The sequence below is a fragment of the Grampus griseus genome (genome assembly GCF_964374135.1).
Source record: "Grampus griseus genome assembly, chromosome: 14".
NCBI classification, from domain to species: Eukaryota; Metazoa; Chordata; class Mammalia; order Artiodactyla; family Delphinidae; genus Grampus; species Grampus griseus.
The window spans coordinates 83,150,032-83,172,584 of record NC_139008.1 but is presented as its reverse complement, the minus strand read 5'-3'; the positions used below and the strand labels follow the sequence as shown (position 1 = coordinate 83,172,584).

Sequence of the window (22,553 nt, the reverse complement as noted above, 5' to 3'; positions counted from 1 at the left end):
AACCGCACTCGAATACTTGAACATGTTGCTTTTCTAATGTGTAGCCACTGTTGAGGTGGTTTTGTCACCTGACCTCCCCTGTGATGCTGGGCTATAAGGTGACATTAAGGACGGTGCCTCAGGGACAGGGTACCAGTGACAATGCCAGCTCCTGATTCTGAGTCCGGCAGTGTTCCTGACAGAAACCAAGAATTGCTCTCAGGGAGTGCATTCATTTACTCAGCAACTATTTGTGAGTGTCAACTATATACGAGACGCTCTTCTGGGGTCTAGTGAACAAATCAGACCAAAATCTGCACCCACATTCCAGTGGGGGAGAGAAACAATAAACATGTGACTATATAATATTTCTGGTGGTGGTAAGTGTTATAGAGAAGAAGCATTGAGAGGAGGAAAGGAAGGCAGGAGTGGGGAGAGATTGATTCTGGTAGGGTGGGCGGGGAAGGCTTCAATGACATTTGAGCAGAGACTTCTTAAAAATATTTTTTCCATTTCTGTAATTTTATTTAAATTAAATTAAATTAATTTATTTTTTGGTCTGCGTTGGGTCTTTGCCGCTGCGTGCGGGTTTTCTCTGGTTGCGGCGAGTGGGAGCTACTCTTCGTTGCGGTGCGCGGGCTTCTCATTGCGGTGGCTTCTCTTTGTTGCAGAGCATGGGTTCTAGGCCTATGGGCTTCAGTAGTTGCAGCACGTGGGCTCAGTAGTTGTGGTGCACTGGCTCAGCTGCTCTGTGGCATGTGGGATCCTCCCAGACGAGGACTCGAACCTGTGTCCCCTGCATTGGCAGGCGGATTCTTAACCACTGCGCCACCAGGGAAGTCCTTTGAGCAGAGACTTGAAGGAGGTGAAGGAGGGAGCCGTGGGGATATTGGCAGATGAGCCTTCCAGGCAGATGGTGCAGCAAGTGCAAAGGCCCTGAGGTGGGCATTTTACTACAAGGCAGAACCTAGGACACAACTGATGCTTCTTGCTTTACCCAGAAGAGCCCCTTAGTGTAGAATTGACAGACATAAAATACGAAATGTCCAGTTATATTTGAATTTCAGATACTCAATGACTAAGTTTTCGTATAAGTATGTCCCACAGAGTTTGGGACATATTTATATTTTAAAATTAATCATGTGTATCTGAAATTCAAATCTAACTGGGCGACCTATATTTTTATTTGCTAAATCTGGCAACCTTACTCAGCGGTCAGTCATTGTGTGAGCTATGGAAATAAAAGTAGTGGGCTGGCTCTATGGAGAGGTATGGCTGGAAGAAATAAGGGCGTCAGAATCAGGCTGCCCGGGATTTGAATGCTGGCTTTGGCCTTCACTAGCCATGTGGTCTTGGCCAAGGTCTTTGATGTCGGTGCCTCCGCATCTTCATCTGTGAAATGGGAGACACGCATCTAATTTCAGGGCCATTCGAAGATTCAAGATAACCTGTAATAGGAATTCCCTGGCGGTCCAGCGGTTAAGACTGGTGCTCCATGGCAGGGGGCGTGGGTTCATTCACTGGTCGGGGAACTAAGATCCAGCACGAAGTGCGGCGTGGCCAGAAAAAAGAGATAATCTGTAATGTGCTCAATTAATGTCATTAATGTAACTCTCGTTAGTGTTAGCTGTGTCATTAATGTAACTCTCGTTAGTGTTAGCTGTGTCATTAATGTTACTCTCATTAGTCTCACTGTGTGATAGATGAGCTGAAATCTGTTAATCTTCCCAAATTATCTTTTTACATGAGTCAGGACTAACCTATTTAGAGTGAGGCTGTGCCTGGTAGGGGAGATAATAAAGATAAAACCCAAAGTAGAAGACAGAATAATTAAAAAACAAAAAAGGGGGGTCAGAAACAGAGTGAGGGAGGGAAGAGAAGGAAGAAGAAACAGGGACGGAGAGAAGCATGGTGCGGGGCAGTGAAGAGCTCCCAGGACCCTGAAGGCCAGGGGCCCCAGTTCGAATCCCAGCTCTGCCCTGACTTGCTATAGGGTTTTCAGCCCCACAGTTTTCTTCTGGATCTCAATTTCTCTATCTTCAGGATGAAGGAAATGAACCCCACACCGGGAGGACTTTGGTTGTAACTTACTGGAAACTCAGTATACAGCGGCTTAAACTATCAAACGTCTTTTTCAATAAACAAAGAAATAAACTTCCAGCATAAGTACGTCCCAAATAACACATAGGACATACTTAAACTAAAAATTATTCCTTGTTTATCTAAAATTCAAATTTAACTGGGCATCCTATATTTTTATTTGCTAAGTATAGCAACCCTAGACGCCTTTCTTGCTCTATTGAACCAGAGAAGCTCTGTTTCTGTTTTCTGTGTTGAGCATCTGTGAAAAGCTTCTTGACCAAAAGTTTCAGCTGCTGAAAAAAAGAGAAGGTCTGTAAGCTTTAGATCAGCATGATTTCCACGGCCCCTCCCAGCTCCCTGATGCTGTATTCTGCAGGGTTCATAGCTGTGGGCAACAGAAACCATCTGGGGCTAACTGGTGCAGAAAAAGTGCTCAACAAAGGATCATGAGAGGCTTACAGGAGGCCCAGAAAGGCCAGGGAACCAGGCTTGGGGGCTCTGCAGCTGGGAAGATGCCCCCCAAATGCTCTGCAGGATAATAGCTTCTGGGGTGGGTGCCTCTGACTGGCTGAGACTTGGTCACATGCCAATGCTCTGTCTGCAAAGCAAGCTGGGACAGTGCATGTCAGGGTGTTCAGCTCCTATTTGGGGATGGGGGGGCAGGGGCTGCTTCCCAAGATGGGGAATTCCCAAATATAAGAAAAGGTTCAGGGACTTCCCTGGTGGCGCAGTGGTTAAGAATCCGCCTGCCAGTGCAGGGGACACGGGTTCGAGCCCTGGTCCAGGAAGATCCCACATGCCACGGAGCAACGAAGCCCGTGCGTCACAACTACTGAGGCTGCGCTCTAGAGCCCGTGAGCCACAACTACTGAGCCCACGCACCACAACTACTGATGCCCGCGCGTCTAGAGCCTGTGCTCCACAACAAGAGAAGCCACCGCAATGAGAAGCCCGCGCACCACAATAAAGAGTAGCCCTCGCTCGCTGCAACTAGAGAAAGCCCATGCGCAGCAAAAAAGACCCAACACAGACAAAAATAAATAAAAAAATTTTTAAAAAAGGGTTCAGATGTAGCTGGTAGGAGGGAGGTGCTTGGAAGCAACAATGACCAACACTCTTGCTCCTAAAGAAAGAATTCTGAGTTTTGATGTTTCTGGGTGAATTTTCTGACCTGGGCGGGAGGGTGAGTTTATCCAAAAATCAGTTAGAGCGGGAGTGCCAGGGGGAAGCGACTCTGAAGAGGGTGAGGGTCTGACTTTGCCTGGAGGCGAGGGAGTGGCAGGTTCTGTCCTTTCCGCCTCTCACTCAGTGTTCCTGGAACAGTGAGTTAAATGGAGCTGCTTAGAGATGCCCCAGCCTCGGTGGTCCTTTGGCTTGGGGCAAGGGGAAGGCTGGGTTAGCCCTTCAAATCCAGCAGAGCCCGTTATAAGGCCAGAAGCAAACTGGGTTCCTGAATCAGACTGGTAGATGGGTTTTCTTTGGTCTAACAGTTCAAAAACAAGTGGAATTAGTTGCCAACAAATGCACATTGAGAGTTTTCACATACAAACCCAGATTTCCAGCTTCTCTTGAGAATTAGGACTATCTGGTAACATTGGGATCCAATTCCTGGATGGCATCACCCATGGTACTGTGGTTTCCAGTTCACCTTGGTCCCTACCCCTCCCCTGTTGTATCGGGGCCCCGGGTCCCTCGCCACCTGTCAGTATGTCTGTGCTTATGGTCCCCTTTAGAGGAAAGTTAGCTGTAACTTCAGACATGTACAGCCTTGCCCCTCAGTGTAGAATCCTCAGACCAGCAGCATCGGTCCCCCCTGGGGACTGGGTCAAAGTGCAGAATCTCAGGCACCACTGGGACTGGCCATGTGGGAATCTGCATTTTGACAGCTCCCAGGGGTGTGTGTACAGTCCGGATGGAGAAGTGTGGCTTTAGGATCAAGCAGGGGGGAAAAGATCACGAAACCACCAGACGGTGAGGAGTCTGGGCTGTGTAGACGGATGTGGCTTTGCATAAGGGTTCCGTCGTAGATGAGCCGTGTGACTTTGGGCAAGGCGCTCTCGGAGCCTCGATCTCCTTCCTGCGGTCTGAGAAGCCGAATGGGGCCCTCTGTGCCGGAGGGTGACATGAGCTAAGGCAGCACTGGGCTTAGCAGGTGCCTGGCAGAAGGGAAAGCCCTGGACTTGTCAGCAGCTCTTATTCATGTCTGGGAGGGAGGAAAGGGCTCCCTCTAAAGCCGAATTGAGAATCGTTAAGTTCTCAAAACCAAATCAGGTTTCCTCCAATCGGAAGAACTAACAGCCATGCTGGTAATAAACAAAACCGCAGCTTCCCACTAGCTGTTTGGGAGACCCTGAAATCCCTCCTTGGGCATCAGCTTTCTCTGGAGGTGTGTGTGTGTGTGTGTGTGTGTGTGTGTGTGTGTGTGTGTGTGTGTGTGTGTGTGTGTGTGTGTGTGTGTGTCTTTGTTGCCTGTGTTTTCCATTTGGAGCGGTGGCTACTGCCACGTGTATTTAAGACTGATAAAAACTGTTTAGTATCTTACTCCTCTGTTTAAAAAATTGTGCAGAGTAAGTCCCAGCATGAGCGAGCATGAGTTTATCTCCAGTGCAATGAGGGATTTGCACGGAAAGCAACATTGAATTATAGGTGTGCTAAAATCATTTCCTCTCTAGGGTAGATCTCTTTGCACACAAGGATTTTAAAGCCTGTGCGTGAGAAGGCTCTCGGCCCCTCTTCCCTACTGGGGTCTGAGGCCGAGGTCGTCAGGCCTTGGCCAGGTGGGTGGACAGAGGGAGCAGCCCTCAGGCTCCCTTGGCTGTGTAGGGCGCCCCCAGGGAGCCCTCAGGCCTGCTGCGCTTCCTCCAGGGCAGATGGTATAAGAGTTCTGCCCATGAAGATGAGGTCCCTATCTCCCGCTGAATGTGCGTGTCAGCAGAATTCTTTTCTTCTTTTTATTGCTTTGGAGACATATGCTGACTTGGTCAAAATCGCTTCAGCAAGATGTGACTGATGATGTATGAAATGAAAACTGCTTACCCAGTGCTGGGAGGCCAGCGAGTGAGGGCTGTGGACACTCGGCCGGGGCTGGCCAGACACAATAACACCCCTCACGTTTCCAGGCCATCTTTCATCTGGGAGAAGCTGGCCCTGGGGTGGAGCAGATTGGGGAGATCGGGTTACCGCCCAGGAGTCCAGTGCTGGGTGCCCCGGCTTGGGGAACCACAGCTGGGGTCGGGTGGCTGGGGGCTGTCTGCTGGGGAAATGAGATAGGCCCCAGGGAAGTTCCTGGGCCCCGGATGGCATGGGGCAGGAGGAGGGGGGAGCTGGGGGACAATGAGACGGATCAGAATGCGGGGATCCCCCTTTCATCTCTGATCCCTTCTCCCTCTCTGCCCTGCTCTCTCCTGCTCTCACGCTCTTGCCCCTGCCCTGGATCTCTCCTAGTCAGGATACATTTGCTTTCCTCTGTTTGGCCAAAAAACAGACCATCATGAAAAGTTGCATTGTTATTTTTAAGCTTAGGAGGCTTTCCTGTTAACATATTTTCCTTTTCATCCAGATGGTAACTAACATCTATCAAATGCTTTCTCTGTGCCCCAGGCACCTTGCGAAGTCCTTTACATGAGTTGAATTAACTTCTGAATCCTCCCAGCAACCCTAGGAAACAGGTGCTATTTGTCCCCCCATTATACAGATGGGGGAACTGAGGCACAGAGAGGTTAAACCCCTGGTACATGGCTGCAAGTGGCAGGGCTGACGTGTGAACCCAGGCTGCCAGCTCCCACCCAAGACTTTCTCTAAACAATCTCGAAGGCTTTGCTGGTGGCCTCCGCTCCCAAACCAGCATCTGATGTGCTTCCAGGCAGATATTCTTGTTTGCATGAGTGCATTCATTCATTCAGCGATCAAGCAAGCATTCAGTGGGGGCCTGGTGCAGCCTGGGGGACTCCTTTAAGGGAGGAAGCAGGGAAAATAAAGAGCCCCCCAACCCCCGGTGTGAATCACAGGAAAAATCAGGTTAAATAGGGGGTGGTGGGAGTTCAGAGGGAACCTGGTCTCTTCCGGGTCTCAGATATGGAAAGCGTATCGTCTCCCTCTCGCAGGGGAAAAGATGGCATAGCAGAGCAAGGGGGTGGGGTGAGGGCTCACAAGATGCCTTAGCCTGGTGCCTGCGCAGTCAGCCCTCAGTCCCCTGTGCTCTTCAGGTATTGGCTGTGCTTCCTGCTCTTCACTCAACAGGTACTTCCTGAGCGCCTGCTGTGTGCCAGGCTCGGGTGAGAGGCACAGAAGGCCTTCCCCTGACCGAGGGCGAACAGCGCAGACGCCAGCCAATCAGTTGTTTTCGTTGTAGACTGGTAGCACCAATACCTGCGGCCTCCACCCCCAGCCTCACTTGCTTGTTAAAATCCCCCCCAAGAGATTTGACAGTGGATTAAAAAGCAGAGAAGGCTGCTGCAGAGGAGTAGTATTTCAGACTGGACGAAAGTAACCTACTTCATCCAAGCTGGCATTGGAGGTGGCATAGCAGTTGCAGTGGCTTTGCCCCTGGAAGGCCAACCCCGGGGGCACAGGGAGCTCTGGGGAGACAGAGCCTGGTGGCCGTTCCTCGCTCTGCAGGGCCTGTGTTGCACTTGCTGCTCTCCCTGCCTGGGATGCCTCTCCCTGGCAAAGCCGTGTCTTTCTCATCCTTCCAGGACTCAGGTCAATGGCATCTCCTCCAGGAGATCCCCTTCCCACCTCCCTCCACCTCTCCCTGTTTATTCACTCCTTCACTCTATCACAGGCTGACATGATCTGGGTTGCATATGCTCTGGTGGACACTGGACCAGCCAGTGCCCCTCTGACTGCCTCAGCAGGTCCCTGTGTTGGTTCTCACTCTCCACAGTGCCCACCCGGGGCTCTCCCCCTCGACCCTCCTGTGTGCCCCGCTTGGCCTGGCTCCAGCAGGTGAGCGCACTGCATCCTGCCTGAGAGAACCAATGGCCGAGCATAGCCTCCCCTCCCACCCCTAAACCATGTATCAGCTTCCCGCTTTGTCTCCCCTGGCCTGAAAGCCAGCTTCGTGGTGGAGGCCACTGGGTGAGCTCACTCTCTCCTGTCCCCTCCAGCCCAGCACTGTGCTGGCACTGGGATGGGCCACATAATTTGCAGGGCCCAGTGCAAAATGAAAGCGGGGACCCTTTATTCGTAGATCACGAAGAGCTGCAATGTGGCCATAGCAGAGCATTAAGCCAGGTGTGAGCGTGGGGGCCTGGGCACCTACCGGGTCACACGCCCGTGGAGCCCACCCTGCGTGACGCCCAGGAAGTGCTCAACAAACCTTTGTTGAAGGAAGGCGGCAGTGGAAGAAGGCAGGTGGAGGGGGCTTTCACAGTGCCTTGATTGACAGGTGGGCAGAGGCCCAGCCCTGGGCCGGGGGCCCAGGACCCGCTCCACCTCACAACCTGGAGCCTGTGTAACAGGGCCGGGATGTGATTGAAATGGCTAGGACCCACAGCCTTGCATCTCTCTTCTCCTCACCTGGCCTCTGGCCTCTCCTGTCTCCACCCATGTGGACCCTCAGGCTGCCATCTTGTCCAGAAGCCCCCAAAAGGCTGCATGGCAGAACCACCTATGCTGCAGAAAACTCCAGAAGATCAGGTTCCTCTTTACCAGCCCTGGAGCTTCTGCCTCCCCCAAGTGAGGCTTAGCCAGATCCTTCCCCCTAAAGGACACCCCTGTCCCCAAACTCAGCCCTTCACCTTTCATCCCAGAGTCCCTCTGGTCACCCTTCATCTAGCCCATCATCGGGCAACCACTGGTTTGTGGGTTTGCCTCCTTGGGGCGGGAAAGGGCGGAGGCAAGATTGAACTTGATCACGGTACTCACTGCCACTCTGAGTCAAGTGTTATTTTGCTCCCAGTTTTACAATGAAACTGAGGCTCTGAAGAGCAGTAGTTTACTCAAGGTCCCACAGCGGGTTCTGGGTTGGCTGGGGCACCTGTGTGCCATGCCCGGTGTGAGCTGGGCCCCAAGTGGGCAGCTCAGTGTCATTCGTGGGATGAATGAATGAGGGGACGGAGGAAAGGAGGCCAGGAGCATCTGGTGAGGTCTCAGGCACAGACACTCAGAGGTGAACTGGATGCAAGGCCAGCTGTGCGCTTCTCAGGTGTGGCCAGGCAGGGGCTGGTGGAGAAGGTCAGACAGTGACCGAGGGAGTTCCGTGGTGGTCCAGTGGGTAAGACTCCACGCTCCCAATGCAGGGGGCCCGGGTTTGATCCCTGATCGGAGAACTAGATTCCACATCCGCGTGCATACCGCAACTGAGAGTCCACATGCTGCAACTAAGAGTTCGCATGCCGCAACTAAGAAGTCCGCACGCCACAGCTAAAGATCCTGCATGCTGCAACTAAGACCCGGCGCAACCAAATTAAATAGATAAATTAATAAATAAATAAGTATTTTTTAAAAAAAGAGGCAGTGCCGGGCCGGGATATCTGGTCTCAGGCTGAGGAATGGTTGGGCCCCCAAGGAGGGAGGTGGGGAGGAATTCTCCAGCTCACACAATTTCAGTCATCCAACAAATAACGACTGTGCAGCCACAGTGGCTACCAGGCCCTGGGCTCAAGGACATCTGAGAGAGTCCCACCTCGGCCCCCAGGGAGCTCTGTTTCTAGTGGGAAGGCAAGACAATAAAGAAGGTACGAATAACTCAGTAATGCCAGACGGTGGGAGGAGGAGTTAAGGAAAATAGAACAGGTGTGCGCGGGGGTGACGAGGGGAAGGGACCTTATCTCCGACGGTCTGGGAGGAAGTGGCACCTGAGTGGCACCTGGAGGTGGAGGCTTGGCCAGATGGCAGGGGTGGGGAGGGAGACTGGGAGGGGAGAGAGTTCCAGGCAGAAGGGCTGGCAAGTGCAAGAACAAGCTGGCAACAAGTTCGGGGAGGGATCCGCGTGTCTGGAGTAAGGCGGGGAAGGGGGGGCAAAAGGCGAGAGGGGCTCGGGTGCCACCTCCGCCAGGAAGCCTTCTCGTATCGCCGCGCTTCCTCCACGCTCCCCCAGCTTGCTCTACCGCAGCGCAAATCCCATGGGTGCCGCTCAGGCCTCCTTCCCTGTCCGGACTACGAGTGCGGAGAAAGCAGGGCCGGCTCGGATTCCTCTCTCCGCATCCCCGCGGCGCCCGGCCCGGCGCTGGGCACCCTGTGGGCACTGGGTAAATATTTGCAGAGCGCACTAGAAGGAATGAATGAACCCATTGGGCGCCGCTGGGGGGAGGGCGGGGCCGAGGGCAGGTGGGAGGCCGCCGACGCGGGAGGGGCCCTCGGAAGCCCGTCCTCCTCCTCCCCCTCCCCCTCCCAGGCCCCAGCGCGCACCACTCTGGGGCTCCCGAGGCGGCCTCTCGTGCGATCAAGGGCGCGCAGGGCTGGGAGAGCGACCTGGGGCCCCTCTTCTGGGCGCCGGAGTTCGGAAGAGGGTGGGTCCCCGCCGCCCAAGAGCAAGAGCGCGAGAAGAGCCGGAGGAAGGAGCGCCCGCTCGCCCGCCGCCTCGCTGCCACCCCGGCGCTCGCTCTCCCGGCTCCTAGGTTTGCTGGCTGCTCCTCCCACCCGCGCCCGCCTCTTTGCTCGCGCTCTCGCTCGCTCAAGCCGGTTTCCGAGCCCCACGGTGCGCCCGGGCGAGTGCGGGGCGAGGGGCCCCGGGACCAGCGCCGAGCCGGGGGCGGGGGTCCGGGCAGAGCGCAGCCGGCCGGGGAGGGGCCATGTCCGGCGCGGGCGCAGAGGGGCCCGTCTACAGCAAGTGACCGAGCGGCGTGGACGGCCGCCTGCCCCGCTCCGTCACCTGGGGCGGCTCGGGCCCCGGTGCCGGGTGCCCGGAGCCCGGGTCGCGCGTAGAGCCGGCGCGATGCACGTGCGCTCGCTGCGCGTCGCGGCGCCCCACAGCTTCGTGGCGCTCTGGGCGCCCCTGTTCCTACTGCGCTCCGCCCTGGCCGACTTCAGCCTGGACAACGAGGTGCACTCAAGCTTCATCCACCGGCGCCTCCGCAGCCAGGAGCGGCGGGAGATGCAGCGCGAGATCCTCTCCATCTTGGGCTTGCCCCATCGCCCGCGTCCCCACCTCCAGGGCAAGCACAACTCGGCGCCCATGTTCATGCTGGACCTGTACAATGCCATGGCGGTGGAGGAGGGCGGCGGGCCCGACGGCCAGGGCTTCTCCTACCCCTACAAGGCCGTCTTCAGTACCCAAGGCCCCCCTCTGGCCAGCCTGCAAGACAGCCACTTTCTCACCGACGCCGACATGGTCATGAGCTTCGTCAACCTCGGTGAGTGAAGGCGGGAGGGAGGGGTGCGCGTCTCGGCCAGGAGTCGCTTTGGGACAGGGAGGGCGCCGCGTCTTGCATCCAGCCCGCCCATCTTTCCACTCCCGGTAGTTTTCAAAACGGCAGTGCCTGGCCGAGGGTCTCCCACCCCCCTGCCTTAGTGGACCCCAAGCTGCGCGCGCCCCAGGTAGGGCGAGCCGGGCTCATCTGGCCTGTGGGAGTGCGGGGGAAGTAAGGACCGGTCTGAAGCCTGCTCTGGGTTTAGTCGGCGACTGCACCTCTGGGGCGGGAGGCGCCGGGCGGGCCGCGGCTCAGTTCAAAGCGCGGGGCTCGGTCATGTGAGCTGTGCCTGTACGGCTGGGCCCGCGCTACCTGGATTTAAAGGGCCCTGCTCCGCGAAGCTGACTTCCCGCCCTTTCTGAGCCCCTCTCTGCCCTGCCTGGCCCTGGCATCGCGGGCGTTGCGCTCCCTTCCCCGCCCTGGCAAGCCCTACCTGTCCCCTCGCGGTGCGCCCGCCGTAGCGTGCTGCGCGCCCCGAGCGCCTCGGGGCCCCTTTCCTGACCGCTGGGCGCCCCTCTCGCGCTCAGCTCTCCTGGCTGGAGCTGGGGGAAAAAACGTTGCCATTGCGACCTTTCTATTTTAAATATTTAATGATAGGTCCCGGACTGGCAGAATCCATTTTCAGCGTTTATCACGTGTGGCGCGCAAACCACGGCTTCTGGCTATTGGGTGGCGAGGGATCTCCCAGCAGACGCCGCCGGGGGAGGCTAGGGGACCCGGCTTCCGACTGGAGCCGCGACGGCCCCGGGGATCGGAGGCTGGCGCTGCGGCGGGGGTGGTGCCCTCGCTCCATCTGTGCACATTCACCAGACTTGCTCAGACTAACCCCCGACTGCGCGCTATAGAGCTCATGATCAAATATTTGGTTTCTGAGATAACACGCCCCGATAGCGCTGTTTCCCGAGCCGCTTTCATTCTACAAGTGTCACTTGCTGCGAAAATGCGAACGAAGTCAAGACAGCAAACTCACGCCCACCGGCGCTGTGTCAACAGGGAAATAATGATCCTGAAGCCCCCCGCGGGGCACCTGGGGCGTGGATGGAGGGCGCCGGGAAGCGCGGATCAACCTTAATGCTTCCCGCGCCAGATAAGGTCCCTGGAGTTCCCGGGACGCCATTGTCTGTCCTTAATAATAGCCCAAAATCAAATAGTGAAACGAGTTTCAGCGAGCAAGGGGTGGGAGGTTTAGATGCCAAAATGACTTCAAGAAAGTTTAAATTATACTAGGCAGCCTGTTAGAATGAGACAGCTCCATATGTCCTGATTTAGAACAATCTCCAAGATGTATGGGGTGGAAAAAAGCAAGGTGCAGATCAGTGAGGTTACATACGTGCTTGTATATCATGCTTTCCCACTGCAGGAAGACGCCATGGATTGGAAATAGATTTTATGGGGGCAGGGCAGAACCGGGGCTGGGGCCTTAGGGATTTGGGAGCTGGGGCCTGATTTTTCATTGTCTGCAGTTTTGTGTATGATTTTTTTTTCCATGTGTATTTGTGACCTATACTAGAAGCTAAAGAAAAATCCCAAATACGTACATATAAATAAATTAATTAAAGCAGAGCTGTGTCTCCATCCTGAAGCCAGGGGTTAACCAGGCCCTTTCTCTGGCTGGGGATTTATGGTATCTTCTGTTCTGTCGGATACCTGTGACTCCCAGTGAATGCCAGCAGGTCCCAGTGGCGGCCTTCAGAGCCTGGCTGAGGTCATTAAAAAGGTATTTGTAAGCCCTGGCTTCTGTGGAGGGCTCTGCAAACGCAGTGCAGAAAGCACCCCGCTGCTTATGGACCAACCGCGTGGCCAGACACGGGCTCCTCCCATGCCCGAAAAGGACCAGGTTGCCAACTGGGCACCTCTGGGAAACTTGGGGCAGGGCTGTTTGCTGCCCCTTGGTAGGGGGGAGCAAGCTGGGACTTGTTTGGGAAGACCACAGCTGGGTGGTTTTCCTCCTCTGGCTGTACACACACCTTTCAACCCGTTAGTCCCATTTCTTTCATCTTGAAAAGACAAAGACCGGCTTGTCTGAGCCTCTTAATCAGTCAGGCTGGCTTTGGGCTTTGTGGGACAGTCCTGACTTTCTCAGGTCTTGCTTTCTGGAGCATCACTCCAAATTAGATGGCAGAGTGGCTTTTAACAGAGAGCACTGACCTTGTTTGCTTTCTTTCTCAGTCCCTAAAACTTTCTCGGTAATTAGTTGGGTGAAGACCTGGACCGCAGTTGGGCAAGACTCTTCCTGTAGATGTTTCTAAGGTTGCCCTTTAATTTCTGCTCGGCAGCAGCATGGGAATAAACCGCCTGTCCCTTCCATTTTGTGGGGTTCTGGGATTTTGCCGCAGGAGGGGCCGGGGGGTAGCAGTGGGGTTGGAGGGGGCGTGTAGGAGACCTGCTTGGAAGCTGAGAAAAAGCACACGATTTTTCCTTGGATTGCAGATCATACTGACCTGTAACATACAAAGTTTTCTAAAGATGCGTTTAGTCTCACACTTTTACTAAGAGTGAGAAAAACGTCGTTTGTTCATATGCAGCTATTACTTGTTACCTTGCAGGGGACCTGGGGGAGACCTTGAAGGGAGACTGACTTTCTCCACCACCCTCTCCTCCCCTCAAAGCCCCCTCCTCCTTCCACCACCCCCTACTCCCTCATTGCATACCGCTGCTGTCCTGCAGTGCTCTGGGGGACTTCGGCCTGAAGTCTGAAGGCTTTTGCAGAGCTGGTGCGTTTATTCTTCCGTCTGCAGCCAAACTGGTTTTTGTTCCTCTAAGTCGTTCTCCTCAGAATTCAAGCTTTTTGCCAGGCTGAGTGGGATCTAAACTAGAGAGGGAACTAGAGGAGAATTTATGACAAAACCAGGTGCTGAGAATGAGGACCTCAGACCGCACCTTGTGACAAAGACCAGCCTGTACAATAAAGCCCCTGTAATGCTAGCTGAGCTGCCGGAGGGAGACTTACATCTTCCCAGGTTGGGCCTCTTAAGTTCAATGGCCAGATTTGTAAACTGGTTTGGATTAACAAGCCCCCAACTCCTCTGTGCAGACTTAAGTTTGGAATTCAAAACAGGCTACCCTCTCTTAAACTGTCCCCAGGCAATGTGAGTTCTGCAGACTGAATCCCCAAGATAGTTGCCCTCCCCCCGCTTCTTTCTTTGGAGAAGTCCAGCAGCTCCTTTTGGGATCTTCTAAAGAAGCCCCTGGCACTGGGGGTGTGCGATCCACATTTATCTCTGGTCCAGGTTCTGAAGGAACCAAATTTGTTTAATCTTTGAAGCTAAATTGAAAAGAGGGGAAGTTAGAAACCTATCCTTATTGGGCTCAGTGTCTAAAAGTGGCTTTTGTTAATGTAGTTGAGGAGTGGGGAGAAGGCCGTTCAGTTTTACTTTTATTTTATACCATCTGGCGATCCTTTTTGTTGACAAGTGTTTGGCATTAAGATCTCTCCTTTTGCCCCTTCAGAACAGGCCCTACCACTGTAGAGTATTAGAAAAAGATTCTGTTACAGTTTAAAAATTTCCTTCAGGGAGTGCTTGCCGAGGGAGCACAGGCTGCAGGCGCTCGCAGCTGTAACCTGGCTTGTGTTAAAATTTGGAAGGGGCTGCCCCACATTCCAGCACTGGAGTGCCGGCCCTCACTGGTGAGCAGCCAGAGGTTAATATAGATGTCACACAGCCTTCCCTCCTTCTTTCTTTCTTTCTTTCTCTCTTTCTGCAGTGTCTTCGCTATAGGAGTGCACCAACAGCTGTGTTTTTAGTAACCCTTTCAACATCACTTCTTTTAAACCTCATTTTCCTGCTTATATAAATCAAAGATCTTCTCCCCCCTCCCCCCAAGGATATATGTGACCCAGGTTTGAACTTTGGGGGGGTCTTTGTATTTCCCTTCTGGAATCAGAGCAGGTTAAGGCCGAAGCCTGGATGCCAGCTCGCGTGGCCAACAGTTTTGGTGTTTATTCCAGAGTTGTCACTTGGTTGTGGGGCGGCCCTTGAAGGGGTAAGGGAGGAGGCCTAGGGAAGCGAAGGGGGGGCTTCTCTGAACGCACAGAGAGAGGAAACAGCTTCTGAGATGCAGCTCCTGCGAGCTTCGGGTCGGGGCCTTCCGTAGCGTCGTAGCCTGTCAAGCCTCTGCCGGGATAAACACAGCTGGCCCGCGAACCCTTGACCAGCAGCGTGCCTGCGATGTGAGCGAATATCACGTGTCCACTGAGCTCGGAGAGGATGATGACTTCATTCCAGGGAGAGCCTCATCTAAGTTGATTGATCACCCCTATCGCTTTAATATCTTTTTTTTCCCCTATTGGGTAAGGTCATATTTGGCCCATTGCAAGAATCAGAGTGTCCTAACACTCCCCCAGTCCCCACCCTTCCCCAGCCTGCCCATCCATTTCACCAGCTGACTGTTTTGAATGGAGAGCCCTTTGCACCAAGTGGCTGGCCACGTTCATTCTTTGGCGATCACTCTTCAGACCTAGCTGGGGGCTGTCGGCACGGCTGCTTTTTGGCCGGCCTCTGCTTTAATGCACTCTGGCAGTGTCACCGGGCTTAGGGCACAGGCAGGGATGTGTGGGACCTGTCACGTTATTGTCAGAAGGAATGCACGGATTAGCCTGTAAAACGTGGCGGTGGGAGAGCGCTGCAGCTGTGTACACTTATTATAAAAGATTTAAGTCCCACTGGTAAAATCAGTACGTTGAATTGCATGACCCTCTGCTTTTAATTAGTTTAAGTCAAATGCGCCGGTGCCATTTTGCCCCCTCTCGCCTTCGTGGGGTGAGGAAATACCAATATTTACATAGAAACTCTTAATTTGTGGTAAAAATGATAACACATTTAGCTTTGCACACCCAAAGTGCTCCAACTTGATGGATCCCGGATCAATGTGGAGTCGTGGGGTGATGTCACCTGGGCGAGGGGGCAGGGCGGCCACATCAGTGTTGTTTGTCGCCTGGACCCAGGACCCAGGATGTGGTCGCAGGTGCCTGTACCGGTGGGTGCAGTGCGTGAAGAGGCTGGTCTTTCAAGAAACTAGCCGACTCTGTCTTTGCAAGCCAGATACGTTGCGATTCAACCCCATGATGTAAAATCTTTTAAGCATTCTTACAAAATTGTGAAGCGAAGCGGCAGTTGCCTTTCTGGTTGTTTTGCGTCTGTTCTCCCAGCATGCTGGGTCCTTTGTACTGGGCAGCTCAAGGCACAGTACTTTATTTATTCCAGAGCTTCAGATGCTTTTCTTTCCAATTCCTGAAACAGTTTATAGAGGAAGGGGGGTGCTTTCACTGCAAATGATCCCATGTACAACCACAGCTATTATGTGAACCGTTCGGTATTAGCTGTGTGTTCAGCTGCACTTGAAATCTGGGTTTTGCAGCAAATGGCATTTGACAAATAATATTTGACAAAAAATGTGACTTGGTATTTCTTAATATGGAACAGATATTTCCCAGTTAACCTTCTGCGGGGAAAAATTGCTCTAACCCGATGTGAAATGGCAGTGCCGATGAATACCAGGGCTGCCGCTGTGTGCTTCCCCCGCTCTCCAAAGTGGAGTGTTTATGATTTGGGGGCATATTAGCAGTGCATGAGGCTTGACACTTACTTATGTGAAACTCAGAGTAGCATGTGCGATGCCGTCCTTTCAACATTTGTGTCGGGAGGCATTGCTGGGAGCCGAGAAAAGCCTTTGCTGATCCGCGTGGAGTGGATTGAATTAATGACAACTCCAAGAGCACCAGTTTTAGGGTAAATTGCTTTATTGTTTTGGAGCCAGGGTGCTTATAATCCGGTTCCTGTACAAACATGTTTAACGTGTGTTAATGCATTTGCAAACCAGGGCCTCTCAGCACAACCCTGCTTTTCATTAATTGATGTCGGTAGCATGGTACAGTATTTCAAAGAGCTGGCCAAGTATAAACTGTGTTTCCAATTTCCTTCCTTTCCTGTGTTTGGAATGCCAATGTTAATTTGTTCCCATGCAGGAGCAGGGGCTGCCAACTGCGGCTTTCTATAAAGGGCTTCACGGTGAAGGCTTCCAGCCCTCGCTGATGCTTGGGCCTGCCTGGCCAAGTTTCCTGACACTTTGCAGCTAATTCTGGGTGATATATGGAGTGGGGGGTTGGGGGGCTTCACTGCCGTGTAACGGAAGTTCTCGGTGACAGCAGAGGGTGTGACTTGGCAAGAGAGAACAGAATGGCATTCACACTGATTCTCTTTAGACACAGCTTCAACCCATGTGTCTGTTTCCACTATGGTTGCCTATTAGCTGTGTGACCTTGAGCAAGTTACTTAACGTCTCTGAGTTTGTTTCTTCGTCTTAGAAATCTGGTTAAGAATCCGCTCCTCCACAGACTCTCATGAAGACAAAATCATATCTCTCTTGGGTAGAGTCGGGCACCAAGTAGGTGCACAATAAATGGTAAACCTTGTTTGTATTTTGGTGGCCAGATCACTATTCACTTCGGTATAATAGTCCAAATTTCCCTTTTTAAGTACTTGATCTTAAAGTACCAAGATTAAGCCACCCATGTTGTTTTAGAGATATGAAGAAAATGACCCCAAAGATGTATATCTTTGTATATATGTGTATCCCCCGCTCCCCAACGACGCATGCATTTTCCTCCTCTTCAGAGATCAGTGACATTTGAGCACACCAAACTCATTTGAGGATAAGTAGAGTCTAATGCTGACTTTCTCTTGATTTTAAGCATCTATGGCTATTTAAAAACTTTCCTACTAGGGAACCTAAAACTCGTATGAGGGGTGTACAGGAACTCTCTACTATCCTTGCAACTTCTCTCTGAATCGAAAATTATTCCAAAATAAAAACTTTTAATTTCAGAAACTCGCATTACTGACATATTTCTTCCCACCCCTTCCTGGAAGGTGGTCAAAGTACAAATTGTCTTTTCCTTGATTCAAGGGAGTGACAAGCCCAAAGCATTCATTAACAGACCAGCACAACTTCCCCACTTTTTATGGGAGCAGGTGCAAGACTGCCCGCCCCCCGCTCTCCCAGCTGCGGTTGGGATAACAAAGTCCCAAGTGGATTCAGTGCCTTTAGAAGCCTCTGGAGACCAGAGGATGGTGAAGGCCTCCGGGGCCCGAGTCTCGGGGTGGGCTTTCTCACACAAGGTTTCCCATAAATTCTCTTCAGCTCTTTCTGTACCGTTAGAAAACTCTGACTTAGCGAGTATTAAGGTTCCCACATCTTTGAGGTCACGTGTTATTCTTTCACATCTTTATCTCCCCAGAGTAGCTTTCAAGTTTCACTCTTTTGTTGTCTGGCTTAATTAAATTTGGCTGTGAATAAAAACTTGCACTGTTTCCAAAATTGCGGACTTGCATGTTTTTAAACATTGGAGTTAGGCCTGTACCGTCTTGTAATGCCAGCCTCTCTCTTGCCTTCATGTAGTTTGAAGAAAAAAAAAGAATCCAAGCAGTTAGCATGACCATCTACCTAGAATGGCCCTGGGGCTCGTCTGCCCAGCAATTTAACAACTCACTCAAAGGCAGGAGGGTTTTTCTGTGGTTTCGATGGCTTGTGTTTTGGCCTTTGATAAAGGACTTTTTCTTGACTATTTTCTCAGACATTCTCCCCGTCCCGCTCTAGCACTGCCTTGCAGAATTCTCATGGCACAGAAGGTACTCGCACATTGGCAGCTTGCGTGCGTGCAAGGGGTGAGGATGTTCCACAGCAGCGTCTTCAAGTGTGTTTTGAACTTGCATCCCCGCTAGGAAACCTTTGAGTACACACCCTAAACAGAAATAGATCGTTTAACTACTCCTGTTTTAGGATGGTGTGCACTTTATAAAACAAAGACTAAAATAGAAGTTTAAGTAGGAGGCACTAAAGATAAAAAAATACAAAATTCTGATGTTCATTAATACACATTTTAACTCATGCATCATTAGTAATTAATGCAAAGATTACAAGTTTAATTCATTAGCAAGACAAATGTAATTTTGCTGTCCCTAAGATTTTCAATGTGATGGAATTTGATCTTTCACAGCTCATGGTTCAACAGTTTGGGGTCAGCGAGCTAAAGGTCTGGTCCTAAATTTTGATTATTTTGATCCTTCGTCTAGTCAGCATCAAGAGTTCACAAAGAGCCCCACAATCTCGGTAGCTTGAAACCACAGAGCTTTGTTGTTCTTTTGTTATGGCTGCATCATGGGTTGGCAGGGGGCTCTGCACACTGGCCGGGCGGGAGGGTGTTCAGATCTCCAGGCCGATGGAGCTGCCGCCCTCTTGAAAGTCACCAGTTATGGTCCCAAAGGGAAAGACAGTGTGGCTTGTGCACGGGCTTTTCATCTTGCCAGCAGGAAGCTACACGGGCGCTTCTGCCTGCATTGCATTGGTCACAGCCTGTCACATGGTCAGACCTGACCCAAGGAGGCAGGAGATGACAGTCCCACCCCAAGCTTGGAAAGGGGAGCGCCAGAAAGCGCCTGGGAAGTGGCACTCATGACGACCACACTGTCGCAGGCGAAGGCTCTCTCACGGGGTAAAACGATGGAAACAGAACAGGTGAATTGCTGGCTGCGTTACTGAAAACAAGGTCTGTGCTTTTCAGTCTCATCCATCAGTTATGCAGAGACGCTTGTTGAAGCCCAGCCAGGAAGTCCCCATCTTCCCTGACGCCCGTCAGTCCTTGAAATTTACTTAGTTGCGATTATAATCTTTCCCGCCCCACGTCCCAGTGGATCCCTCTTGCCCCCCCTAGGTGCTTGCACCCCATTTTGGAGACCAGTGTTTCTAGAATCTTCCTGATCACTGAGGTATTCACGTGGTTCAACAAGAATAACCACTTCTCTCCATTCCTACTTGTATGACTCGCCTCTTTAGGACTTGTCTTTCAGCAAAAGCACGCTTCGGCGGCACTCGGGTTCACTACCCAGAGAATTAAGGAGCCTGACTCTGGCCCCAGCTCAAGAGGCCCTTGCCCTAGCCGGGGTCTGTCCGGGCTGTGCAGGTGACTGTCTTGTCATGAGGTCTTGCTTTTTCTTCCTGGGCTTCAGAGGCACTTCCTCGTCCAGGCAGGATCTTGCAAGGCTGAACCTAGAAACTGAATTCAGAGACTCCTTCATTATCTAAATGCATCGCTGAAGTAAATCACAGTGATCACGTGGGAGGGTTGTGCTCTTTCTGTAGCACTAATGGATTTATAACAGCCTCCCTTATCAGGCTCCTTATTTAATTCTCTCAGGTTCTGCAAAGCAAGTCGTAGCATTTCCATTTTAAGGAGGAAGAGACGGAAGGGCCCCGAACTTGCAGAGCTAGGAAGCGGTGGGGTTGGCATTTGAAACCAGCTCTTGCTGAATGTAAACCCATTCACTCTTCCTCCCGGCCCCGTGGAGGTGCGTGAATGGGGGAGACGGGGCACAAGGGCAGCGGTGATGAGACCACCAGAACAGCCTCCAAGCCCTTGACCTTGACTTTGTGGTTCTGTGCTCTGAAGAGGAAGATAAAGATAAGTTATCCATCCTGCTTGTGGAAACTCCCCTCTGCTCTGTCTCTATGGCTTAAGAATTATCGACGGGGCAAAGGGCCCCGAGTGCCCATGTACTGGGGCTCCTGCATGCACCCCACACCTACTTGATGGGAAAATTCCAGAGGCAGCTAGGGACTGGTATTTTAATAGCGATACCTCAAGACACTGTATTGAAAAGATCATGGAGGTGGTTTTTACCATATGTACTGGAATAAATATTGCATATTGTTTGTAATAGCATCGTCACCACCAGCCTAAATGTCCACGAGCAGGGGATTGGAGAAATACATTTGTAATAAATTTATTTATAAATGTGTAAGAAACCAGAAGGGAATGCAAGAATTTCTTTTTTATGTATCCACTTAGACTCGGACAGAATGTCAAGAGGGAGAAAGCCAGTTGTAGGAGGATGTTTAGGGTGTAAGCGTTTGTCGTTGTGTCAAAACAGACACACACAAGAGCATCAGATAATACTGTGTATCGTTTGTGGGCTCATATATGTGTGGTAACACTATGGAAACATGGCGGTAGGACTCACACCAACCGCCTTTGGGGAGGGAGGCAAGGGATGGGATTGGGGAGAAATTTTAAATAAATTCCAACTGTTCTGGTCAAGTTTCCTTTATTTTAATAATAAGAAACCATTCGGAAGTGCAGTGTGGTATCCTGGACTGGATCTTGGAACAGAACAAGGGCAATAGTGGAAAAACTGGTGCAATCTGAAAAAAAAATCAGGAGTCTGGTTAATAGTAACCCATCGATATCAAATTCTTATTTTTGACAAGTGTCCCACGGTTATGGAAGATGTGAACCTTGGGGGAATCTGGGTGAGGGTCCACGGGAACTTTATACTGTCTTTGCAACTTTTAAGTTTGCAACTTAACTCCTGCAAATTCTTAGTTTTGTGGGTACCTGAATATTAGTTACTTTTTCCTCTGCATTCTTCTTTGTGATTACATTTTTCCAAGCACCGGTGAATCAGAAATCTCTCCTACTGGAGACAAGAGAGTCTTGGCCGGAAGCTCAGCCCTGAGGTGGCTCTTGGTGGTGTGGCCCCAGGGAACCCGTCTTAGAGTGTATTCAGGGTATCATGCCCCAAAGGCCAATAACTCATCAATCCACAGACCCATTAACATGACGGGGCCTCAGCCGGCAAATGAAAACCCCACGTGGCAGTGTCCCGAGACCTTCAAAACTCTCCCTGCCTCGGTTCACGAGGTGCCCCGTGTAAGGCAGTCCTCCGTTTATAAGCAAGAAAGAGAGGGGAGGGGGTCGTTTTAGGTCTTTCAGTTTTCCTCTTGGTCCTGAACTTTGTGAAATGTCCCCCCACCCTCTTCCGTCTTCTCAGGTTCCATTTTCTGACTCACTTGACCTAACATTTGTTGAGGGAGAAGCCCTTAAAAATGGCAGTGGGGCCTCAGAACCTTCCAGGGCTAGTAAACGTTTATGGGGTGGAGGCACCCGTTGGTCATTTCCTTAAGGAGGAGACAGTAAATGAAGCCACTTGCCTTATACCTGCTCAAACCTGGGGCTCCTAATTGTCTTAATATACTGGGGGGGGGGGTGAGGGTGCGGGGGGATGGGAGAGGAGATCCAGAAATCTCTGGTTCTCATGTGCCTCAAACACCCTAGGAACTTGGAAGTGGCCCTTTCACGTAGGTGTAGAGCAGGGTTTCCCAGCCGCAGCGCTGTTGACATTTTCAGCCCGACTCTTCTCTGCCGGGGGGCATCCTGGGCGCTGTAGAATGTTGAGGAGCATCGCTGAGCTCCACGCATGAGCGGCCAGGAGTGGCCTCCAGTTTGACAACCACAGTGTCTCCAGACATAGCCAGATGTGCCCTGAGGGGCAGAGGAGCCCCCGGCGGAGAACCACTGGTTTGGGGTAACTCTCCTCCAACTGGGAAATTGACTTGGGAGCCTGTGCTTCAAACCCATTGGCCCATGGCCGTGAGCGGGGAAAGCGGCATTTTCGGATGGATGGATCGTTTTCCGGTTGAAAGGAAGACAGAGTGCAAGCAAAACGTGAACCCTCTCCTGGGGACCCAGCTCTGCCTGGATTTGAAACAGCCTGGAGACGAAAAGGAGGTCAGATCTCTCAAGAGCAGGCATTGTCTCCCGGGAACCAAAATATTTTTACAGCACCTTTTGCCCGATGATACTAAAAACTTATTAAACACACACTTAGAACTGGTCTCTCTTTATTCCCCTCCGCCAGCTTCTCAGGAGGAAATAGGGCAAACCTCTCTCTTACCTTGTTCCCCTCCAGCAGGTAACCTGCTGGGGGGAGGGGCGTGAGCCAGGAAGCTGCATTTTCCATTTCTCACTGCAGCTCAGAGCTACGATAAATAAAGCAGGGAGACCCGCTGATATTTGTGCAGACTGTGAGCCAGAATGGCTTTTACATTTTTCAAAAAGGATGATTAAAGAAGAGTATTCCATGATGTGAAAATGAGATGAAATCCAGACTCCAGTGTCTATAAAGCTTTATCGGAACTCGTTTTGTTTGCGTCTTCTCTGTGGCTGCTTTCATGCTCCATCCACAGAGCTGAGTGGTTGCAACAGAGACGGTGCGGTCTCCAAAGCCTAGAATATTTATTATCTGGCCTGCTATAGAAGTTTGCTGACTCCTGCTTTAGACTGCCCATGCCCTCTACCTGGGG

General features: G+C 51.8%; 1 protein-coding gene across 1 annotated transcript in view; it reads left to right on the top strand.

Annotated features, from left to right (window-relative positions):
- Positions 1-9,816: 9,816 nt before the first annotated feature.
- Positions 9,817-22,553, top strand: part of BMP7 (bone morphogenetic protein 7) — an 87,909-nt gene continuing 75,172 nt past the window's right edge. Inside the window, exon 1 of the mRNA XM_082671012.1 lies at positions 9,817-10,358. Within this exon, the coding sequence (XP_082527138.1) occupies positions 9,941-10,358 (418 nt within the window). The 5' untranslated portion in view covers positions 9,817-9,940. The remainder of the gene's footprint in view (positions 10,359-22,553) is intronic.